At 44.7% G+C, this 20,563-nt stretch overlaps 1 protein-coding gene across 1 annotated transcript in view; it reads right to left on the reverse strand.

Annotated features, from left to right (window-relative positions):
* The window catches only part of CDK17 (cyclin dependent kinase 17), a 56,096-nt gene that overhangs the window by 14,454 nt on the left and 21,079 nt on the right, over positions 1-20,563 (reverse strand). Inside the window, exons 5-6 of the mRNA XM_081928510.1 lie at positions 17,505-17,630; positions 1,136-1,192 (exon numbers count right to left, since the gene is read on the reverse strand). Of these exons, the coding sequence (XP_081784636.1) occupies positions 1,136-1,192; positions 17,505-17,630 (183 nt within the window). The remainder of the gene's footprint in view (positions 1-1,135; positions 1,193-17,504; positions 17,631-20,563) is intronic.

The raw sequence follows: 20,563 nt of genomic DNA on the forward strand, positions 1-20,563 counted from the left end.
TTGACTACTCGTGTATACTGTTCCTTCATGATTTTGCCTTTCTTCCATTTATTATACATTCCCTTATTATATCTCAGCTCATCTGTAAGCTCCTTATGCAGTTTCAAAAGGGGTTAAGTTGGCACTGTGGTTAAAATCTGTGCCAAACAAGCACTTAAGCATGGTTAGGGCAAGTAGAGATAGTTTTCACTGTTATACAAACAGAGGTGGAAAAGAGCCAATCAAGGGCTAACCATAGGATAGTTTAACCATGGTCAAGCAACTGTGAGTGCAACAAGGGTACCAGATCTCCTTTACATGCTTATTTTTTATTTTTTTGGGGGGGGAATTGAACACATAGGGTTGTAGCTAATGCTAGTGCAACTCAAGAGAAGACTGACTAAAATTAATGGACATGAGTAACTGACGCATTAATTTCAATGAGCTTACTCTGAGCAGGAATTAGTTTGATATAACAAAAAAAAAATTGTTTAAACTAATTTTTGAAAAAAAATGCAAAGAATGACAAAATCAAATAGTCCTCATCTATGAATCACTAGGGCCTAAAATAACAGTGTTAAGGTGTAATGGTGCAAATACAAGAGTGCAAATATCATTAGTGTAAGAAGTATATATTTTGTAATATAATGTTCCCTTAGGGCAACTCCTGCGATGTATAACCAGGCAAAATCAGACCACATAACATCTCTATATGCTGAAGATGCTCTCACAAATCAGATGACTCAATTGAAACTGTCATGCCTGTCTCAAGCTTTCATGTGTTGTCAAGTAGTCATCTCTATATAACCACTGCCGAACATGACAGCTGTTAGGCATAGTTATTACAAAGGAAAACCATCATGCCTTTTACAAACAAGGCACAGTTACTAGTTTTCCAGCCTGCCCTATTGCTTATCCTGAACAGTCAAGGATTTAAAAACATAAATGAAAGGCAGTGGATATAATGTTGGTTGTAGACCTGCACTGACGCTGATGGTTTCAGCAAGTCACTATCTATCACTGTCACTCTTGTGAGAGAAAAAACAAGATTATAAAACACCTTACACATTGAAGAAAACATTGATGTAAATATTAATTTATTGATAACAAGACCCACATCTCTTGGGGGGGTTGTAGGGTGGAATAGGATACATACCTCACCAAGCTTTTCCAATTTTATGTAAGTTTCCATTTTCCCAAATCCAATTTCAGACTGTAATAAAAGGGGGGGGGAGGCAAAAGGCAAATTCATTTAGAACTACTGTAATAAGTGAGATACTCATGAAGAACTGTTCACCTATTGGAAAACAAAACTGAGGAAGTAACATGTCGAAGCAGGGTTGGGATAGGCTATACCAGGATAAAAACTAGGGCCTGGAGCTGCACTTTCTTTAGTGGACTTCCTGCCTGCACCTTCCCACTGCAGCCCACTTATCCTCTTGAAATCTGCTTCTGGGGGTTAGAAGATTGCCTGGAACAGCAACAGATGTGGCAAATGGGGAACTGAAGCAGGAAGAAAGAATAAGCAAAGATCAGAACTCCCCTTCCCTTGCCACCTTTGCAGAAGCACCGGCTCACTCGCTGAATCTAAGCTCTGGCTTTGAATGTCCCAGTAAAAACTAGTTTCCCCACTCTGGGCGTACAAATTGGTCCCAGTTCAAAATATTAGCACTACCACAGGAGCTCTGGGAAGCAATGTGAAAGGAGATTACCCGCAGCCCAATAACAGAGCTTGTGCCAGGTCCTTTGGAAGTGGATTTGCTAATTTACCGCAGAAGTCATCACGGGCCCTGATCCATCTCCCATCAAAGGAAGATATGAATGCATGCCTAGTTATGCAAGAACATGGATGGGGAAATGTACATCAGAAGATGTATCCCATTCAAATTAATATATAGACACTACCCACACTTTGACCTAATGAAATTATTATTATTTTTTAGAAAACCCAGCAAGAGATATGTGCATGCAAGTCAGCTTATCCTATCGGACCTACTTAGCTGGATTGGGATGAGAGGCTGTGGTTTTTCTTTATTATGCCAGCAGCAGGTTGCAAAATCTTTCCTCATGTGGCCTGCCTTCCCACACACTTTTCTTTTCCCATATAGGACTCTGAGGGCTACTTCTTACATGCGCTTGGTCCTTGAGAACAGATACCAAGGTACAAAATGCATACACACGAAGGCAAATATTCATTTATTTCCCAAATGTTTAGACCGCCATTCATCACACACAGCAATCACAGGAGGGTTTCCAACATCCATCCAAAAACATGCACATATGGTTGATAATAAAAACTTTTTTGGGGGTCAAACAGTAAAAATATTAGAAGTGCAGATTAAAAACCTAAGACCTTGAACTACCACATTAAATTTCCTCTGAAGGCCTGGAAAGTTATCGTAACTTTTAATGGAATTCCAGAAGTGCAGTTGCCATCCACGCCTCCAGGGGAGAGAATTATATCGGCATGGTGCCACAACAGAGAAGCCCCTGCCTAGTATTGCTGGCTAGCTTGCTTCACCCCCTGGTAGGCCAGGACATGAAGTGCATATGCACGCACACAGGCATACACACACATTTTTTTAAAACGGACACTTTCCCACTTAAAATACATGCAAGCAGTCGGCCAAGCCTTTTCCACTCACTTGGTTTTAGAAAGACAAGAATCTTGATGTAGGTTGCATGTCTTTCATGATATATGTGAGAGCTATGAGTGTTTTGTACTTCATCCAAGAACAATATGCTGCTAAAAAGCACCTCTTTCCCTAGCAAATCAAGAAGTTAGTTTCCTCCACCACCCTTCCATTTTACCACTGAACACCAGGAAAAGCCCGGTAAAACTGGTAATTTTCAGTGCCATTTCTGAAACTAACTTTTGCTGGGTAATTGCTATTCTTCCCTCGACCCAGTAGTGGGACTAGAGTCCTGCTTTCACACCTCCTCTTAACTGCAATTCCTGTACTCTGCTTGCAAAAAGTGCATTATTAAGAGACTTCAACTCATTATCTTCAGTAATCCTGCATATTGCTTCTCCTGTGCACTGAAGCTATACATAACAGAGAATGTTGTGTTGCCTCAAAGCTTTATTGCTGTCTCTGTTGGGGAATCTATTTATACATAAGTATAAACAAAGTGGAAATGGGAAGGAACTATAGTATGCACACAGTACAGTCCTTAAGAGAAACAAAAGACTACCAGCCTTTAGGGAAGGTTTTACAGAATTTTGTTTTTAAAAAGTGGTAGTAAATGTTTCTCATTATTTGTGCTCCTATCACAAACCATGCTATGATTCTAATCAACTTCCTAGGGAGGGAGCCCTAGTGACAGGCTTAAGATCGTGTTGTATGTGGGTTTCTACAGTGCTCCATTTACTGCAGCAGAGAAAGAGTAGGATGGAAAAAACAGATGACCCTTCTGATAAAAAATAAGAGTTTAAATTACTTAGTATATGGAACTAAAAACCATTATCAGAGACTTATTTGGGGGTGGGGGAAGTCTGCAGAAATAAAACAATCACAAGGTCCTGTTTAAATCAGGCAAAAAGGGGGCCAGATAAACATGACAACTGAATGCCCCCCATTAACCACACTTCAGTTGGCAAGGCTGACTGGATGGGAAGCTAAACACAGAAAGACAAATAGCAACGTCAGTTCCTCGCACCCTCTTAGGTCACTGCAAAACAATCCTGAACTAATTATCTAGAGCAGAATCATGCAGTGGGATATGAACAATGCAAATGGTGGCAGCAAGGTGGCTGACACTCAGGGAGGGACTGGGCAGCAAAGTACAGTGGTACCTCAGGGTACAGGCGCTTCAGGTTACAGACTCTGCTAATCCAGAAATAGTACTTTGGGTTAAGAACTTTGCTTCAGGATGAGAAGAGAAATTGTGTTCTGGTGCCGTGGTGGCGGCAGGAGGCCCCATTAGCTAAAGTGGTACCTCAGGTTAAGAACAGCTTCAGGTTAAGAACAGACCTCCAGAACGAATTAAGTTCTTAACCCGAGGTACCACTGTACCTACAAATGAGCTTTATACAATCCCAGATACAGCATGTCAGTGAAATGAAGTTGCTGTTGTCATGGATGCCCCTGAATCATACTAGCAGCTCCTGCCTCTTAGCCCTGACATGAGGCCCTGAGGAGAAAGACACCAACCTTGGCCTATGGGTTAAAGCTCTCACTCTGTGTAGATGGGAAATGTTCATGCATGCATACTGCTAGCCCATTTGCTTTTTACCCTTCATGTTCACCTAAACAGGGACTACATTTGCAGCATCTATTACCAGACTTTATTGGCAGGAGGAAGAATAAGCAGGAGAAAAAGCAAGAGTCACTGGGGGCGGGGTGAGGGGTAGCACAACCAGCCTTGCCATGCAGCGAGGGAATGTGATGCTGCTACCCTTTGCAAGGAAATGCTGTGTCCCCACATCAAATGCTATCAGAATACTAATCAGCTGAGGTAAGGGCTGTCTAGCATAAAGCAAAAGTCAGCAATTATCTGCAAATGGCTGATGAAACCATGCTGACAGACATTCAAAGCTATTTTCCCTACATGACTGGTTACTAATTGTGGGGATCTTTTGCTATTTATTTAAATGGAGCCAGCTTTCATTTTTCTCCTAATGACAAAAACTTACTTTATAATCAACAGGGCTTATCTACTATAAGTCTGTTAACAGAACTAATCGTACTCATTTAACTCTCCTACTTAGTTGGGCCCCCAAAATGGTATTAAATATGTGTAACATTTCCTCCTAACCAGAGTTGTTTCATAATGTGCATTCACCTACAGTAAAGGGCTGTTTCAACTTCAATTTTTAAAAATAAATGTGAGGATTTCACTATAAGCGTTATCAATGTGAAAGGAAACAGAAAAAAGGAACTTCACACAGGTAGACCCCAATGAAAGTAAATAAAAGAAAAACTCTATACACGGATGTCAGGGAACTGTCATCGGAAAGAGAGTTGGTGCAGAGGCTCCAGCAGACTCGGAGAGATTCTGCAGCGGAGGAGGGAACCAGCAGGGGGAGAGCAGAAGCTCCGGCAAAAGGGGAGTCGGAGGAGGGAGGGCTCTGGGATACTTCTAGTGAGAATAGTGCAGAGGTAACAAGACCCCCGTTGGCAACTCCCACCCTTCGCCGGAAGCTGTCACGTAGAGAGTCACGAAGGCGCATGTCCGTGAAACAACTTTTATGTTGGCGTAAATTTCGTAGACGCCCACTGTCAGATTCTACCAGCGACTAACGGAGTCATGCCTTGGGAGGCTCCGTTAGTGCCTCGGTTTGGCTGAACTGCCAAACACCAGAGGGATCAAGCTTTTACGCACAAGCAGCTCATTATCCCATCACAGCAATCTGACAGTCTTTGTAAGCTGCTTGTGCAAGCAGAGGGCATCATGAGCGAACCAGCCGGAACCGCAGGAGCTGGAGCGGGCGCAGGTCCAAGCCTGGAGGAAAGGTACAGAGCGATGGAGGTCCAGCTCGCGCTGCAAACGGCGAGGCTTGAGGAGAGGAGGGCTCAAGATGCGGATAAGGGGAAAACCGCCCCACTTGCCAGAAAGGTGCCTGGATTGGTGCAGAGATTTGGGGGGGATCCCAGGAACTATCAAGCCTTTAGAACGGAGATGCAATATGCTCTCAATCTACTGTTTGATGACTTCACCGATGAGAACTCTAGAGTGGCGTACGTAATTAGCCATCTAGAGGGAGGGGCGAGGGACTGGGTTCGACCCCTGATGGCAGCCAATAATGATATCTTAAAGGACACGAGGAAGTTTTTTCGTGCCATGGACTTGATGTTTTCCAGCGAGATTGAGCAGGGGGTGGTGCGGAGGCAGTTGATGGGGTGCAAACAGGGGAGCCGATCTGTACGTGAGTACTGGACTGAGTTCACTATGCTTATTCATAGACTGGGGTGGGATCTAGCAAGTGAACCTATTCAAATGTTATTTGAAGAAGGGCTCTCTCCGACTGTGAAAGATGAACTTTCCCGGGCGCCCAGGGCGGAGTCTATGGACCAGCTGACTAAATCTGCACTGTCCATAGGAGCGCGCCTAGAAGCAAGAGCTTTGGAAAAGCGGGAAGGAAAGGGGGAACGTTGGAAGGACTTCCGCATTCCAGAGATTCCGGAGCAGTCTTTCCCGCCCGCAGAGCCGATGGAACTGGGAACAGCGCGCGCGCGCGTGCAGTTTCAAACACCAGTGAAGGGCGGAAGAAGGAGGGAAAGAGTGCCAAGAGATGTTATCTCTGCCAACAGCCAGGGCACTTTGCCAGAGTTTGTCCGCAAAGGAAGGAATGGCAGGGCATGGCGGGAACTGTTGGGGGAAAGGAGGAAGGAGAAATAGAGGAGCAAGTAAAAGCCAACGCCTGGTTGCCAACATCAGGGCACAGCAGCCAGGCCAGGGAGTAGTGAATGTGCCCACGCCGGAACCTCCAAGACCAGCGCTTGTGATAGAGGTGTTGCTGGAACTGCCAAACGGACACCCACTAAAGATAAAAGCGCTATTGGATTCAGGCAGCTCCTGTAATTTCATGAGTAAGGAGTTTGCTGCTGAACACCAGATACAAACTCTCTCATTAAGTAAGCCTTTGCAAGTAACCACGATTGATGGGAGGGAACTGTTGGGGGGAGAAGTGAGCCAACAGACTGTACCAATGATTATGAGGGTGGCAAGACACACAGAACTGATAGCGTTTAATGTAGCCACCTTGGGAGGAGCTCCCATCATTCTGGGAATGAGCTGGCTGGCACTACACGATCCGCTAGTAGGCTGGCATCAGAGGGTTGTTTCCTTTGGTTCAGCACATTGCCTAGAACACTGCAAGGAGGGAGAGGGTCAGGCAGGGGCCAGAGCCACTCTAGCAGGGATGGAAGTGACTGACAAGGGGAAGGTGCCACCACAATACGCTGATTTGGTTGACGTCTTCAGTGAAAAGGAAGCAGATAAACTGCCCCCGCACAGACCCTTTGACTGTCAAATCACCTTACTCCCAGGAGCACAATTGCCAGTGGGCAAGCTGTATGCCATGTCAGACCGTGAGATGCAGGAGTTAAGGGAGTTCATTGACAAGAACCTCAAGCGAGGTTTCATCAGAGAGTCACGAGCGGCGGGGGGCAGCCCAGTGTTCTTTGTGGACAAAAAAAACACGGGCAAACCCAGGCTTGTGTGTGATTTCAGGGCCCTAAATGCTGTGTCAGAACCAGTGACTTTCCCTATGCCCAGAATTGATGACATTCTGACACGGGTGAGAAAAGGGAAGATTTTTACCAAGCTGGACCTTAGGGGGGCCTATAACTTGATACGTGTGAGGAAGGGGGATGAGTGGAAAACCACTATGTTCACCCCCTTGGGGGCGTTTGAGTACCTAGTTATGCCTTTTGGATTACAAGCGGGCTCCGCCTGCTTTCAATCATTTATGAATCACGTCCTGGGACCATTGCTCTACAAGAACTGCGTGGCGTTCTTAGATGACGTCCTGGTGTACTCAGAGAATGAGGAGCAGCATGTGCGAGATGTTAGAGAAGTACTGAGCAAACTGCGAGAAAATCGGCTGTGGGTGAAACTGGAGAAATGCCAGTTTCATAGCAGGGAGGTGGAATTCCTGGGGTACCGGTTGTCTGACAAGGGGTTGGCTATGGATCCCGGCAAGGTTCAAGCGGTACTGGAATGGAAAACACCAAAGACCAAGAAGGACGTGCAAAGGTTCCTGGGCTTCGGAAACTTCTATAGGAAGTTCATCAAGAACTTTGCCCATTTAACAGCGCCCATCACGGATTGTCTTAGCAGCAAGAAAAAAATTGCTTGGACGGAAGAAGCGCAAGGGGCATTCGAACGCTTAAAGGCAGCGTTTGCGTCGGAGGAGCAACTTTTGCACGTGGATCTACGGCAACCAATGCGAGTGGAGACGGACGCGTCAGACCGAGCGGTAGGGGCCGTGCTTCTCCAGCCGGGGAAAGATGCGTCTGAATGGAGACCGTGTGCATTCTTCTCGCGGAAGTTGAACAAATCCGAGAGGAACTACACAGTATACGACCGAGAACTGCTCGCCATTCATGAAGCATTCCGGAGATGGCGGCACTTGCTGATTGGGGCGCAGCACAAGGTTCAAGTCCGGACTGACCACAAAAATCTGGAGTACTGGAGAACAGCCCGAGTGCTGAACCAGAGACAAGTGAGATGGGCCCAGGAGTTCTCCAAATTCAATTTTGAGATTCGTTACGTGCCAGGGTCCGAGAACGTAAGGGCGGACGCTCTTTCCAGAAAGCCTGAGTACTTAGAGGGGGAGGGGGCGCCGGAAGCAAGGCACGTAATCCCTGAAGACCGCTGGGTGTGTGGGGCGGCTTTGGTGGGGCAGAAAGAACTGTTAGAGGGTACGGAGAACGACGAATACGCCCAAGAGAAACTCAGAGAACTCAGGAGGACAGCGGAGAACACAGGGGGGTTTGAAGAAAAGAGTGGGGCGTTGTATTACAAAGGGGCACTGTACATACCCGATGGGGAACTGAGGGGCAGAGTACTCAAGCAGTTGCATGATAGCCCCACAGCGGGGCATTTTGGACAGCACAAAACCATGTGGTTGGTTACCAGGGAATTTTGGTGGCCCAAGGTGAGGGAGGATGTACGGGAATATGTCAGGGGTTGCGACAGGTGCCAGCGAGCGAAAGGGGAGAGGGTGGCGCCAGCGGGGCTCTTACAACCCTTACCCACACCAGAAAGGCCATGGGAGGCAGTCTCCATAGATTTTATGACGGACCTGCCAAAATCCAAGGGCAAAACGGCGGTCATGGTAGTGGTAGATCTATTAACTAAGATGTGTCATTTTATAGCCTGTTCTCATGCGGTCACAGCGGAGGAAACCGCCAAGTTGTTCGTAGAGCATATTTTCCGGTTGCATGGCGCCCCCTTGAGGGTGGTCAGCGACAGAGGGAAACAGTTTACTTCCAGGTTCTGGAGGAAACTTATGAGCTTACTGCACGTGGAAATCAATTTCTCCACTGCCCGGCACCCGGAAACAAATGGGCAAGCGGAAAGGGCAAACGGGATTTTACAACAATACCTGAGGTGTTATGTAAAGGACCGAGAAAATGATTGGGTAGATAAGTTACCTCTGGCAGAATTTGCCTACAACAACGCTGAGAACGTGTCCACAGGGCTGAGTCCCTTTCTGGCAAATTATGGGTGTCATCCCAGGGCATTTCCAGGGGAAGGAGGGGAGAGGTGGAGTGTGCCGGCGGCGGAACATTTTGTTGAAGAGATGGAAGCCATCCACCGTCAGCTACAACTTAACTTAGAGAGAGCCAAGGAAGAATATAAAAAGCAAGCAGACAAAAATAGGAGGGAAGGTGAAACTATAAGGGTGGGAGACCGGGTGTGGCTATCCACCCAGGGACTACCTTTCAAGGGGGGTTGTAAGAAACTGAAACCCAAAAGATTGGGACCCTTTGAGGTCATACAGCAGGTAAACCCAGTAGCATTCAAACTCAGACTGCCCAGTCACATGAAATTGCACCCAGTATTTCACAGGTCATTACTGTCGCCGAACCGAGAGGGACGTGAATGGGGGGGGGAGCGTGAGAGAGAGGTCTCCCGAACGCCCGTGATAGAAGAGAGAGAACGCGACATGAACGTGGCAGGAATCATTGATTCCAGGTGGAAGGGGGATCAGGTGGAATATCTGGTAGAATGGGAGGGGGAAGTAGAGTCGGAAAACACTTGGGTACCCGCTGAGGTAGTCAATGACGAGGTTTTAATAGAAACATTTCATCGGCGTTTCCCAAAAAACCCGCAACCCGTGGCACGATTTAGAAGGGAACACTTTGGGACCACTGATGAGGAAGGAGAGTTTGGAGGGTTCCCAGAGTCAGGGGTGGGTGAGGAAGCCGACTCCGACGAAGAAGAGGAAGACGGGGAGAGAGACGGTACGCCATGGTTAGAAGTGTTTGAATCCTCGGACGACGAGGAGAGTTCCTTTAGGGGCTTTCCGCCCTCACCGCCAGTGGGAGAGGACGCGGGGGGTGAAGGGGGCCCTGAGGGGGAGGTGGATGTCAGGGAACTGTCATCGGAAAGAGAGTTGGTGCAGAGGCTCCAGCAGACTCGGAGAGATTCTGCAGCGGAGGAGGGAACCAGCAGGGGGAGAGCAGAAGCTCCGGCAAAAGGGGAGTCGGAGGAGGGAGGGCTCTGGGATACTTCTAGTGAGAATAGTGCAGAGGTAACAAGACCCCCGTTGGCAACTCCCACCCTTCGCCGGAAGCTGTCACGTAGAGAGTCACGAAGGCGCATGTCCGTGAAACAACTTTTATGTTGGCGTAAATTTCGTAGACGCCCACTGTCAGATTCTACCAGCGACTAACGGAGTCATGCCTTGGGAGGCTCCGTTAGTGCCTCGGTTTGGCTGAACTGCCAAACACCAGAGGGATCAAGCTTTTACGCACAAGCAGCTCATTATCCCATCACAACAGCCCATTAAATGACCCCAACACGGCCAAAACCTCCAATTTAAACAACACAGGCAACAGCTGCATGAACATTATGTAGGTAAGATAAAATAGAATTGAACTATTCAGTTCTCTCCTTCCCCACCCCACCCACTACCACCTCAAGGATGTTCTGAGATGAAAGAAAACTCAAATTAACATTGAGGCTTTGAAGACTAGGAATTAAGATTGGGAACTACTACAGTCTTGAGATACCGTCCCTGTAAGGTGCACTCTTGCAGTACAACCAATAGCTCTCAGTACCTTTTTTACATTAAATATTGGAGATACAACTCACTGACTTGTATCTCACATCAGGCTAGCAGAAAAAGTATAGGTAGTGACCCTTTTCTGCAAGTCTTTTTTGGCTTTTCTTACAGGCCTTGGCATCCTATTAAGCAACCAACAAACCTTCTATGGGCAAAAAGCACTGCGTACTTCGCAACGTTCCTCTCTTCGTTCTAGGCAACATTTCTCCCTTATTGACAGCACCAGCATTGGCACCCATATAGCTAAATGAAGCACCACTGTTTTCCTAATAATGGCATGTGCTTGTATAACATTTTACACTAATGGAAACTGAGGACTGGATTTAACTCTTGTTCAAGGCCAAAAAAAGGGAGTGAAATTTTGTAACTGGATATATAGCTCATAGGACATATTTGCAGGTCATGCTAAACCATGGGTGTGCAAGGAGGGAGTCGCTGGAAACCCTGGAATTGTGCACTCAGTTCCCTTCCTGCACAGTCAAGAAAAAGACTTTGCTCAAATTGAACCGCACTTTCCATGAACGCCAGGTTTCTGTCCTAACTCTGGTTAGCTTTCAACAAACCAGTTTCAGAAACCATGGTTAGAAGTTGGCTCGTTTTGAAACTGACCCTGTTTTGAAACCACAACCCCCGGTCTGGACAACATGACAATCAGACATTCAGGGCAAGGGAAACTAAGAATTGGTGAAGTTCTTCCAGCCACACAAGAGAAGTTGGGGGTGGGATATGTGATCATGAGGATCCTTGCACCACTAGTGGTTGTGACAAAAAGCCAATGGTTAAATTGGAATATATTTGACCACAGTGTTAGATTACTAAAACATAGAAGGGTTAAAAACATTAGGTATAGACTCTTGCTCTTAAGTGACAGATGAATTAAAGGTGTGCCAAGATGATACACTGCTACAAACACAACATTGCACTTGTCAGGACATGCTAAGCTGATTAAATATTTACTCCACTAAGCTAGGCCTTTAATGCAAATGTTTTCAAAGGGAGACCATAAAATTGTTACTCTATTTTTAAAAAACAACAACACTTGATTCCCTCTGCTAACAGCAAGGTTTGTGCCACATCTGAAAAGCTAAGTTGAATGCAGAGTTTCTTGAAAACAAAATTGTTGCACATCTCAAAAGAAGAGCACAGCGGACTGAGCAGAAGGAAAGAGGCAGCACGTGCACTGCCCGCAAACCCAAACACAGCTGCCAGGTCTCAGCTTACAAGTTCCTTTAAATGTGGAAGGGGGAGTGCGGGCGCAGAAAAGGCGTCTTGTAAGAGATGGTCCATTTTAAATGCACACTGTGCTCATTAGAGGGCACAATTTTTCCTACTACAGCTTGAAAAACAGGTTCCTACAAACAAGGATTGCTTGAGACGGAAGGAGAAATAGTCAAGCTATCCTATAAAGCACACAGAAATAGATTTATCTGAATGTGCCAAGACAGGTACAAAGCAGCCCTTCTAAAAAAACACTTCTTTGCAGCTGAAAGGATCTTAAAAGAACCCTAGCTTTTTCTTTCGACTTTAAAATTGCTGTAACCAAATTTATTAATTTTCTATTCTTTTCCCATTTCACCCTCCCCCCCCAAAAAAAATCCAAGGCAGTTCGCAATCCACACAATTAGGAAGTTACCATTTGTGAATCAGTAACTACTGTTAAATACACACTTCTAACATCAACACAAACCCAACATTGGGTATAAACTTACTACTCTCCTACCTGGCACCATATGCAACCTGCCTCTGCCTCTACAATTTAGGACAGTGTCCTCCCTCTGTTGTTGCTAAGAACAGCTAATCTACTCCCATGAAAGCCTTACTTTCACCTTCCAATTTTCCTTAGCTGTTCACTTTCCTGTCATCCAAGGGGGAAAACACCATAACAGAGCAACCTTACTAAAAGGTAGCTCTTCCTCAAAAATCTGCTCCTCTTGATTATCTCGATTGCAAATAATATTCCAAAGTCTTTGCCTGCTGTTGCTACAACTTTCTGATCTTCTTAGCTTTTTATGGCTCATTCATGTAATTAAATGTTTGTGTGGGATGACTGCAAGCTATATTTTCAAAGCCTTCATGAAGATCCATTCACGATGCCGACCTCAAAGCGCTTATTCAAGCTTTGGACACCCACTGCCCCTGGTTTCCTCAGGATGGCACTTGGGATTTAAAAGACTGGGGAAAAATAGGACATTTTTTCCACAACCATCCTCAAATTAATGTCAAAGTTTTGCATGCCTGGTGTAAAGTCTAAAAAGCTATGTCGAGCTTAACTCCTGCAAATATCCTCCTGGCTGCCTCGTCGCCTGTTTCACCTGTCCTTTTGGCTCCTCCTTCGCCTCTGCATCCCACATTGTCTTCTTCGAATCCTCCGGTTTATGTCCCTCCTAAGCCACCGGATTTCTCTCCTTCGGCTCCTCCTGTCCCACCACTACCTCCACCACCTTCTTCGCTTTCTGCACAGCCCTCTACCACTCCTCTTCAGGAATCTCTTCGTGCCGCTGCTCCGTTGCTGGCTTTTGATTCTGCCACCCCAAATCTTTTTCCTGTAATTGTTCCTGGCGCCCCGGGGGGAGGCCCAGCCCGGCACGAGCAGTTTGATTTGAGATTCATAAAAGAACTATATTCCTCTGTCAGGGACAATGGCTTGCATTCCCCTTATACCTTGGGACTTTTTGGTACTCTTTTTCAACAGAATCTGGTACCAGAAGATATAAAATTGTTGGCCCGTACTGTAATGCAGCCTCATCAAATGATTTTGTTCATACAAGCTTGGCACTGGGCTTGCCAACGTCGCGCTGACGGTATTCGCAACAATCTCAACAACGTTGCGCAGGCAGCTCACCAAGCTGCGATTGCCGCCGCTGGCGCTGCACCCCCAGCCCCTGTTATGCTGACCCATACTGATGTTTTTGACGGGTTGACGGGTGGGGGCAATTTTCTTACCATCGCCCAGCCGCTAGCCCTTGATCCCATGTATTGGGAAGCCACTACCGCTGCCGCTCAGGAGGCCCTGTCCGCCGTGCCTGATGATAAGAATGAGTGCGGTGCGCGTTGGGGCAGCGTCCGCCAGGGCCCTACAGAGCCTTATGGACAATTTGTCGATCGCTTGTATAACACCCTCAAGCGGCAAGTTCAGGACGTAGCGGCCCAAGAAGTGATTGTCCGCCAGCTTGCGTTTGATAATGCAAATGAGGACTGTAAGCAAGCACTGTGCCCTTTGATGACAACGCCAAATACAGCCATTGCAGATATGCTTAAAGCCTGCCAGTCAGTGGGCACTGAGACGCACAAAGCCCGCCTTTTAGCTACGGCTTTGTCCTGCACTGTGTCCCAAAATCCTGCAAAGGATAAAACTTGCTTTGGATGCGGCAAAGTAGGCCATTTTCATGCGCAGTGCAGATCCACCACACAGCAACGTCGCGGTCAAGGTTGACTCATGGCATTCCCTTCAACTCTACAGGGCAGGCGATCGTCGAGCACGCCCACCTGACTTTTAAGACTCTTCTCAATAAGCAATTGGGAGGCCGCTTGGCTACTGTTTCTGAAATACCTATTGTTGTACATCAAGTATTGTTTACCTTAAATCATCTGTTGTACCCTCACAATAGGAATTTTACGCCTGCTGAACTTCATTTCAGGAAGGAAGAAGTACTGCAGCGCCCTCTAGTGTCTTATAAGTTGCTTCCAGATCCACAGTGGAAGGGTCCAACTTCTTTGATTTCCTGGGGTCGTGGATTCGCTGCCATTGACGTGGACGGAGAAATACGATGGGTTCCAGCCCGGTGCGTTCGACCTTGGCGCTCTTCTGTTGCCTCGTCTTCGCCCAAGGAGACACCAACGCCTTGAAATCGTATTCTACGCTGTCTGCCAGTGATGACCTTCCACCTGATCTCAACCCGCACTGCAGCTGGAGACATCGCCACATTGATGCGCCCTGGATAGAGTCACCTTCCACAGCTGTTCCAGTGTTTCCTGGCACGTTGAAAGGCCATCTTCATCCCTACCGCATTGGCCCTCCTCCCCCCTGGGAAGCCACCATGACTACCAATCACCCCTCTGTGGACACTGTGAAGCGCCGCTTTCGTCATGCTGCTCTTTTGCAGAAGGCCCAGAGACCTGAACCTTATCATCAGATTTGGACCAACAATACGTATGTTAGGGAGATAAATCATTTTGCTTCTATACTTAATCTTTCTGAATGTTGGGTATGTATGCATATCCCTCCTCAATCAAAGAGGTCTGGTATGTTATTGCATGGTATTCCAGTAAATGCTTCATATAAGATTAGTAATAATATGAAAGATAATCGTACTAGTTCACCCCCTGTGTTTTTGTCACTTGTAGAAATGGCGTCTTATTGTTTTCTTTTCAATCATAATAGTAGTAACTTTTTAGGTCATTATCCATATTGTAATTGGACCTATGAGTATGTTAATGGATCTTATTGTTTTCTTAACGTTACCACTATGAGTGGTAGGCCAAAAGTTTTAGTTAATAATGTCACGACCAACATGACTTATGAACAACAGGCTGCGTGTAGAGATTTTTATGTTTGGTTTGATTGGATGAAGAAAAGCAGTAAATCTACATGTTTGCTTCAATCTGATTTATGGTTATTTTGTGGCACAAGAGCCTACAAAGAAATCCCCTTTGCCTTTTCTGGAACCTGCACTTTAGGAGTAGTCATACCCCTGGTGTATAAAATGGACAAGCTCCCAGTGGTTCGTTTGCGTAATAAAAGAGAAGTGCATTCACCTATCTCTCGATATACAGGGACAGCCATCTCTAGATCTCTCCTGCCCTCTTTAGGTGCAGCTATGAATTACCGTGATCTGCACAAATTGGCTAATTGGACTGAAGCCTTGTTTAAATCTACTATCTTGGCTTTAAAATTAATTAACAAAGAAATGTCAGAAATGAGAGATGTGACTCTTGAAAATCATTTTGCTTTAGATGTAATCCTTGCTTCCAAAGGTGGAGTTTGTGCCTTAATTCATTCCCATTGTTGTATGTATATATCTGATCAATCGGCCAATATTTCTGCTACTATTGATTATATGGAACAAATGATAGCCCATAATCCTTTGAATCCACCCGAAGGTTTTGATCCATGGGAATGGCTGTCTTCCTGGTTACCTAATAGAGCATGGTTAAGAAAACTTTTGCTAACTGTAATTTTGCTTGTTGCAGGATTCATTGTGTTGTGTTGCTGCATTCAATGCCTACCCTCTTTGTTTGCCCAATGCACCACGTGGTGGTGCAGGCCGCAACCCGCCACAGGGATGACAAGAAGAATTTATGTCGCAAGATATAAGCGTTTAGAAAATGAGACAAATGATTTTGCTTAGGTTTTGTTAAGAAAATTTTTATTTTTCATAAAACAAGTAAGAAAAGAGGGCATGTAGGGAAATGGTTGTTAATGCCTATGTGGTAAAATAGGCGCATGGGTGGAAATTTACTGCAGCCTGACCTTTTGGCAGGGCAGGCTGTGCTGGGCATGATCAGCGCGTGAACACCTCATGCTAGGCCAGTGATTGGTCCACATAGTGTAGCCTGATAATTGGGTGATTTCCATGTATGGTATTGTACTTATCTGCAGAGTTGATACAATGTTGTAAGTTTTTTACTGTTCATAATAAATGTTGGGCTGCAGCAGCTTTTGAGCAGTTAAGCTTTGAGGCTGGTTAGGCCCTTTCAATCCATTCTGGCGTGAGACTGATTATTTTATGACGAGCAGGCCCTCGTCACTTATGTCTGGGATAACTTGCAATGTAAACAAGAGCTACCCTACCTCCAATTGGCAGAAGTAAGTATTTATACATAATATTTTCTCCAAGTTTAAAACAAAGCCAGCATGATTGCTATAAATAAATGCTATGAATAAAAACCGACTTAAAACAAGAAACAATGTTCTAGGCAAAAAAAGTATTTTTAAAGTTCTACTCAATGATTAAGCTCACCCTGAAACAATAAGCTTTGCATTTTATCAACTCTTTCAATGCTGTGACACTAGTGCTTTCAGCAGAACTTCATTTTAATATGGTATAGAAGGCAGACTGCAACTGCTGCGGTCTCCCCTTGTCTGAGGCATGTTTTTATAAATCACAGAATACTTATAACTAGGGCATTTAATAATTTATGATTCCACAGGGACACATAATATGAGAAGTTTCAAGTGCGAGGTGCCGGGGAAGAGCTCACAGTTGGGTATACCATTGGCAGGAACCCACGGTGCAGACAGAGCTTTGGCATCATCATTCCAAATAAAAATAAGCATGAACAAACCAGCAGGGGAAAGGGATGATGATGTGAAGAACAATAATAACAGTGATATTTAGAAAACAAATGCCACAACCACAATCACCCAACCCACTTTCTAGCCCAGCATTATGTTCTTTTTAAATTAAAGTCTAAATTATAAATAACACTAGTAATAATTATCTATCTTCCCTGTGCATATACCAAAGATATAAGTACATGAAATGTACACAAAGACATTTATTCTGGCAGCTGTTAATGAGCTGACCATATTTTTGGTGACCACTATGGCAGATGTGCAAGAGGTCACTTAAAGTGGTCAGGTATCTGTATCCTAAGTATAGAGAGGAGCAGAAGAAACTACTGGAACTGAGTCCAAAAAAATCAAGCAATGTGAAAGACAGTAGCAGATGTGCCACACTGCTATGCAGCAGACCACAAACACTGCTAGTTACAATCAAATGCCACAACACATTTCAGGTGCTACCAGAGTATCTGTCAACTAGAAAAGTCAGCAGCAACTTACCAGGGATGCTCTGCGAGATCGTCTGCTCATTGGTTGATCAAACGGTGGACTGTTTATCTGTAGCTTCTCAAGATATCCATCTGGTATCCTGATGTCTGCAGGTAGTGACAAACGCTTGTTCAGGTCCTAAGGAAGTTAACAACCAGTGTTAGAAGGGCACAAGTAATTAATAAAACCCCAAAAACAAACACCAATCAAATATAGAGTTGATTCAAAGAACATTTCAATGTTTGATAATTGAAAATACTAATGTGAAGGAAGCAGCATATATCTAATAGTTATGCCAAGGTTAGGTCAACTTGCTATTGGACACTATCTCCAAGAACCAGTAAATCTCAAAACAACTTGTTTCCAAAGAGAACTGCAGTTGCACTACACATCTCAACTGCTTCAACGAAACAAATCTATATTTGCATTACTGCAAAAGAGGATGTGCTTCAGAGTATGAGCCCATATTCTGAAGTAACCCCATCAAGCCCAGCTAGACTTACACCCAAGTAACTACTTATATCGTTGAAATCTGTTGTGTTCCATATACCGTATTTTTTGCTCTATAAGACTCACTTTTTCCCTCCTAAAAAGTAAGGGGAAATGTGTGTGAGTCTTATGGAGCGAATGCAGGCTGCACAGCTATCCCAGAAGCCAGAACAGCAAGAGGGATTGCTGCTTTCACTGCGCAGTGATCCCTCTTGCTGTTCTGGCTTCTGAGATTCAGAATTTTTTTTTTCTTGTTTTCCTCCTCCAAAAACTAGGTGCGTCTTGCGGTCTGGTGAGTCTTATAGAGTGAAAAATGCGGTATATGTGTAAACACACAGACCTAAAATATGGTAACTGTCAGCAGGTGCTCAGGCATGAAGGCCGTCTCCATAATGCTTAAGAAGAGTCATATTCAAACCTTCTCAGACACTCACAGTTTGATGACATACATTAGCAAGTATTCTTGAGTTTCTTTTCCTCTCAAATGGACCTCACAGACTGACGATACTTGGCAGAGGCAAAGGTAACCTCTGGAGCCCAAGATTCCTAATATTCCATTCTCTAAATAAAAAAATTCTGACCAAGTTCTGGGTTGAGTCCATTAGCACCACATTTTTCTGCAATGTAATTTACCAGTCTGGCATGCTCTAGGCTTCCCCTCACCCTGCCACTGAAGTGTGTCCTAGGTGTTCTCATAAAGGTGTTCTCATAACTCAACTATTACTTAACCTGGAACAAGATAAAGGTCAAATCTGATACTCTGACTCCAAATGGACTTGTACCAAAGTTCAGATTTATATTATCTGCCCTTTTAGGTACAGTAAGTATTTCAATTATATTCCTATACAGTGGTACCTCGGGTTAAGTACTTAATTCGTTCTGGAGGTCCGTTATTAACCTGAAACTGTTCTTAACCTGAAGCACCACTTTAGCTAATGGGGCCTCCTGCTGCTGTCACACCGCCAGAGCACAATTTCTGCTCTCATCCTGAAGCAAAGTTCTTAACCTGAGTACTATTTCTGGGTTAGCGGAGTCCATAACCTGAAGCATATGTAACCCGAGGTACCACTGTATTCAGATTTATAAACGTAACACTGTTGTGGACAGCAGGCAGCAGTTAACTTCTAGACAGCTTCCAACAGCTAGGAAGGTTTATCAGTAATAAGGTACACTTGCACACCAGTTTTTGGCAACTTCTTCCAAACTGCGACAGTTTTCAAAATGGATTATCAGCACTTGATAACAGTTTCAAACTCTTCAAGCTTAAATTGGGTTTGGGCCTGAATTGCTACTGAACGAGAGGGACTGTCTGGAAAGATATAAGGCATAACTCTAACCTGGCCTGAAGCTGACAAGTGATGTTTATAGACATAATCCAATGTTTTTAAAATAGTTCATATTCTTGGCTGTCAGACAGAATTATTGAGAGCCAGGGAATAATAAACTGTTGAAGAAGCAGCAAAGTAAGTTATAAAGAAAGAAGAGATGTGAAAGAATAGAAGCAGAAAGTAAAAGAGAGATGAGGACTGAAGGCAAAGAAGAGGATACACTTTCCAGAAAAGTGCAATGTAAGCTTTAATAATATAGGTGCACCTCACTGGACAGAAAGCACAAAAAGATAAATTATTAAACAACTGGCAAAGAGGCTAGAAGCCTAAAATAATTGCTTCAGGTTCCCAAATCTTCCTTATTACAGTAGCTGAGAAGCACATAATAAATCATGAGGACAGGCACTTAATTATTTGACTCTAACTATAGTATTGTCCTTGCTACTGCAATGCTATCACAGAGAGAGAGAGAGAATAAATGGAAAGCGAATGCCCACATGCCATGGTCATCAGGATCCCGTAACATTACCAATGAGAAGAGGGGGTAAAGATTGAGCTTCAAAGTTTGTAGATGTCAGCTTGATTGCCCAGAGAATCCATTATAGGTCAAATGAAAGTGATTTGCTCTCTTGTGTAAGTATCAGACTGAATCAGCCATCTCACCAGTTTCAACTAGCATCAGGAAGACATCATGTCAGCAACAGCCACAAGCTGCTTGCTAATAAGTTACACTGCTGCTGCTCAGCAAAGAGGATTTAATATGCCTTGTTTGTTCCACGATGCTGTTTGCTCTGCCGTTTAATTTCCTGATAAGCTGACCCTAAAGGCCCCACAGCCTTACAAATAAGAGCATACATAGTATGTAAATATTTAATTGCGTCTTCCAACATGGCAAGAAACTATGAGTCCATGCCATACACATGGGTCCACTTTTCTTACTGTTTTTGTATTACTGTATGTACTATTATAGAGCATGAGCTCTCCTTTCTCTCAGTATTTTTCCAAGCTAACTTATCACATTGCATTTTTGTAACATGACAGAACTGGAACACTTGCAGTGAACTGGATGCACAAATTAAAGTACTGTACCATAAGAACAGTAACTTCTACCGTCTTTGAAATATAAGGATTGTAACTTCCACAACTTAGCCCTTTCTCAGGATACTTGCAGACACACAAAATCTTGTACTGTTGAAAGTAATGTTGGGTTGCTTTCACTTACTTTGCTCAAGACTTCAGAGCAAGGTGTAAAAT

This window comes from Podarcis melisellensis (genome assembly GCF_964234715.1).
Source record: "Podarcis melisellensis genome assembly, chromosome: 10".
NCBI lineage: Eukaryota > Metazoa > Chordata > Lepidosauria > Squamata > Lacertidae > Podarcis > Podarcis melisellensis.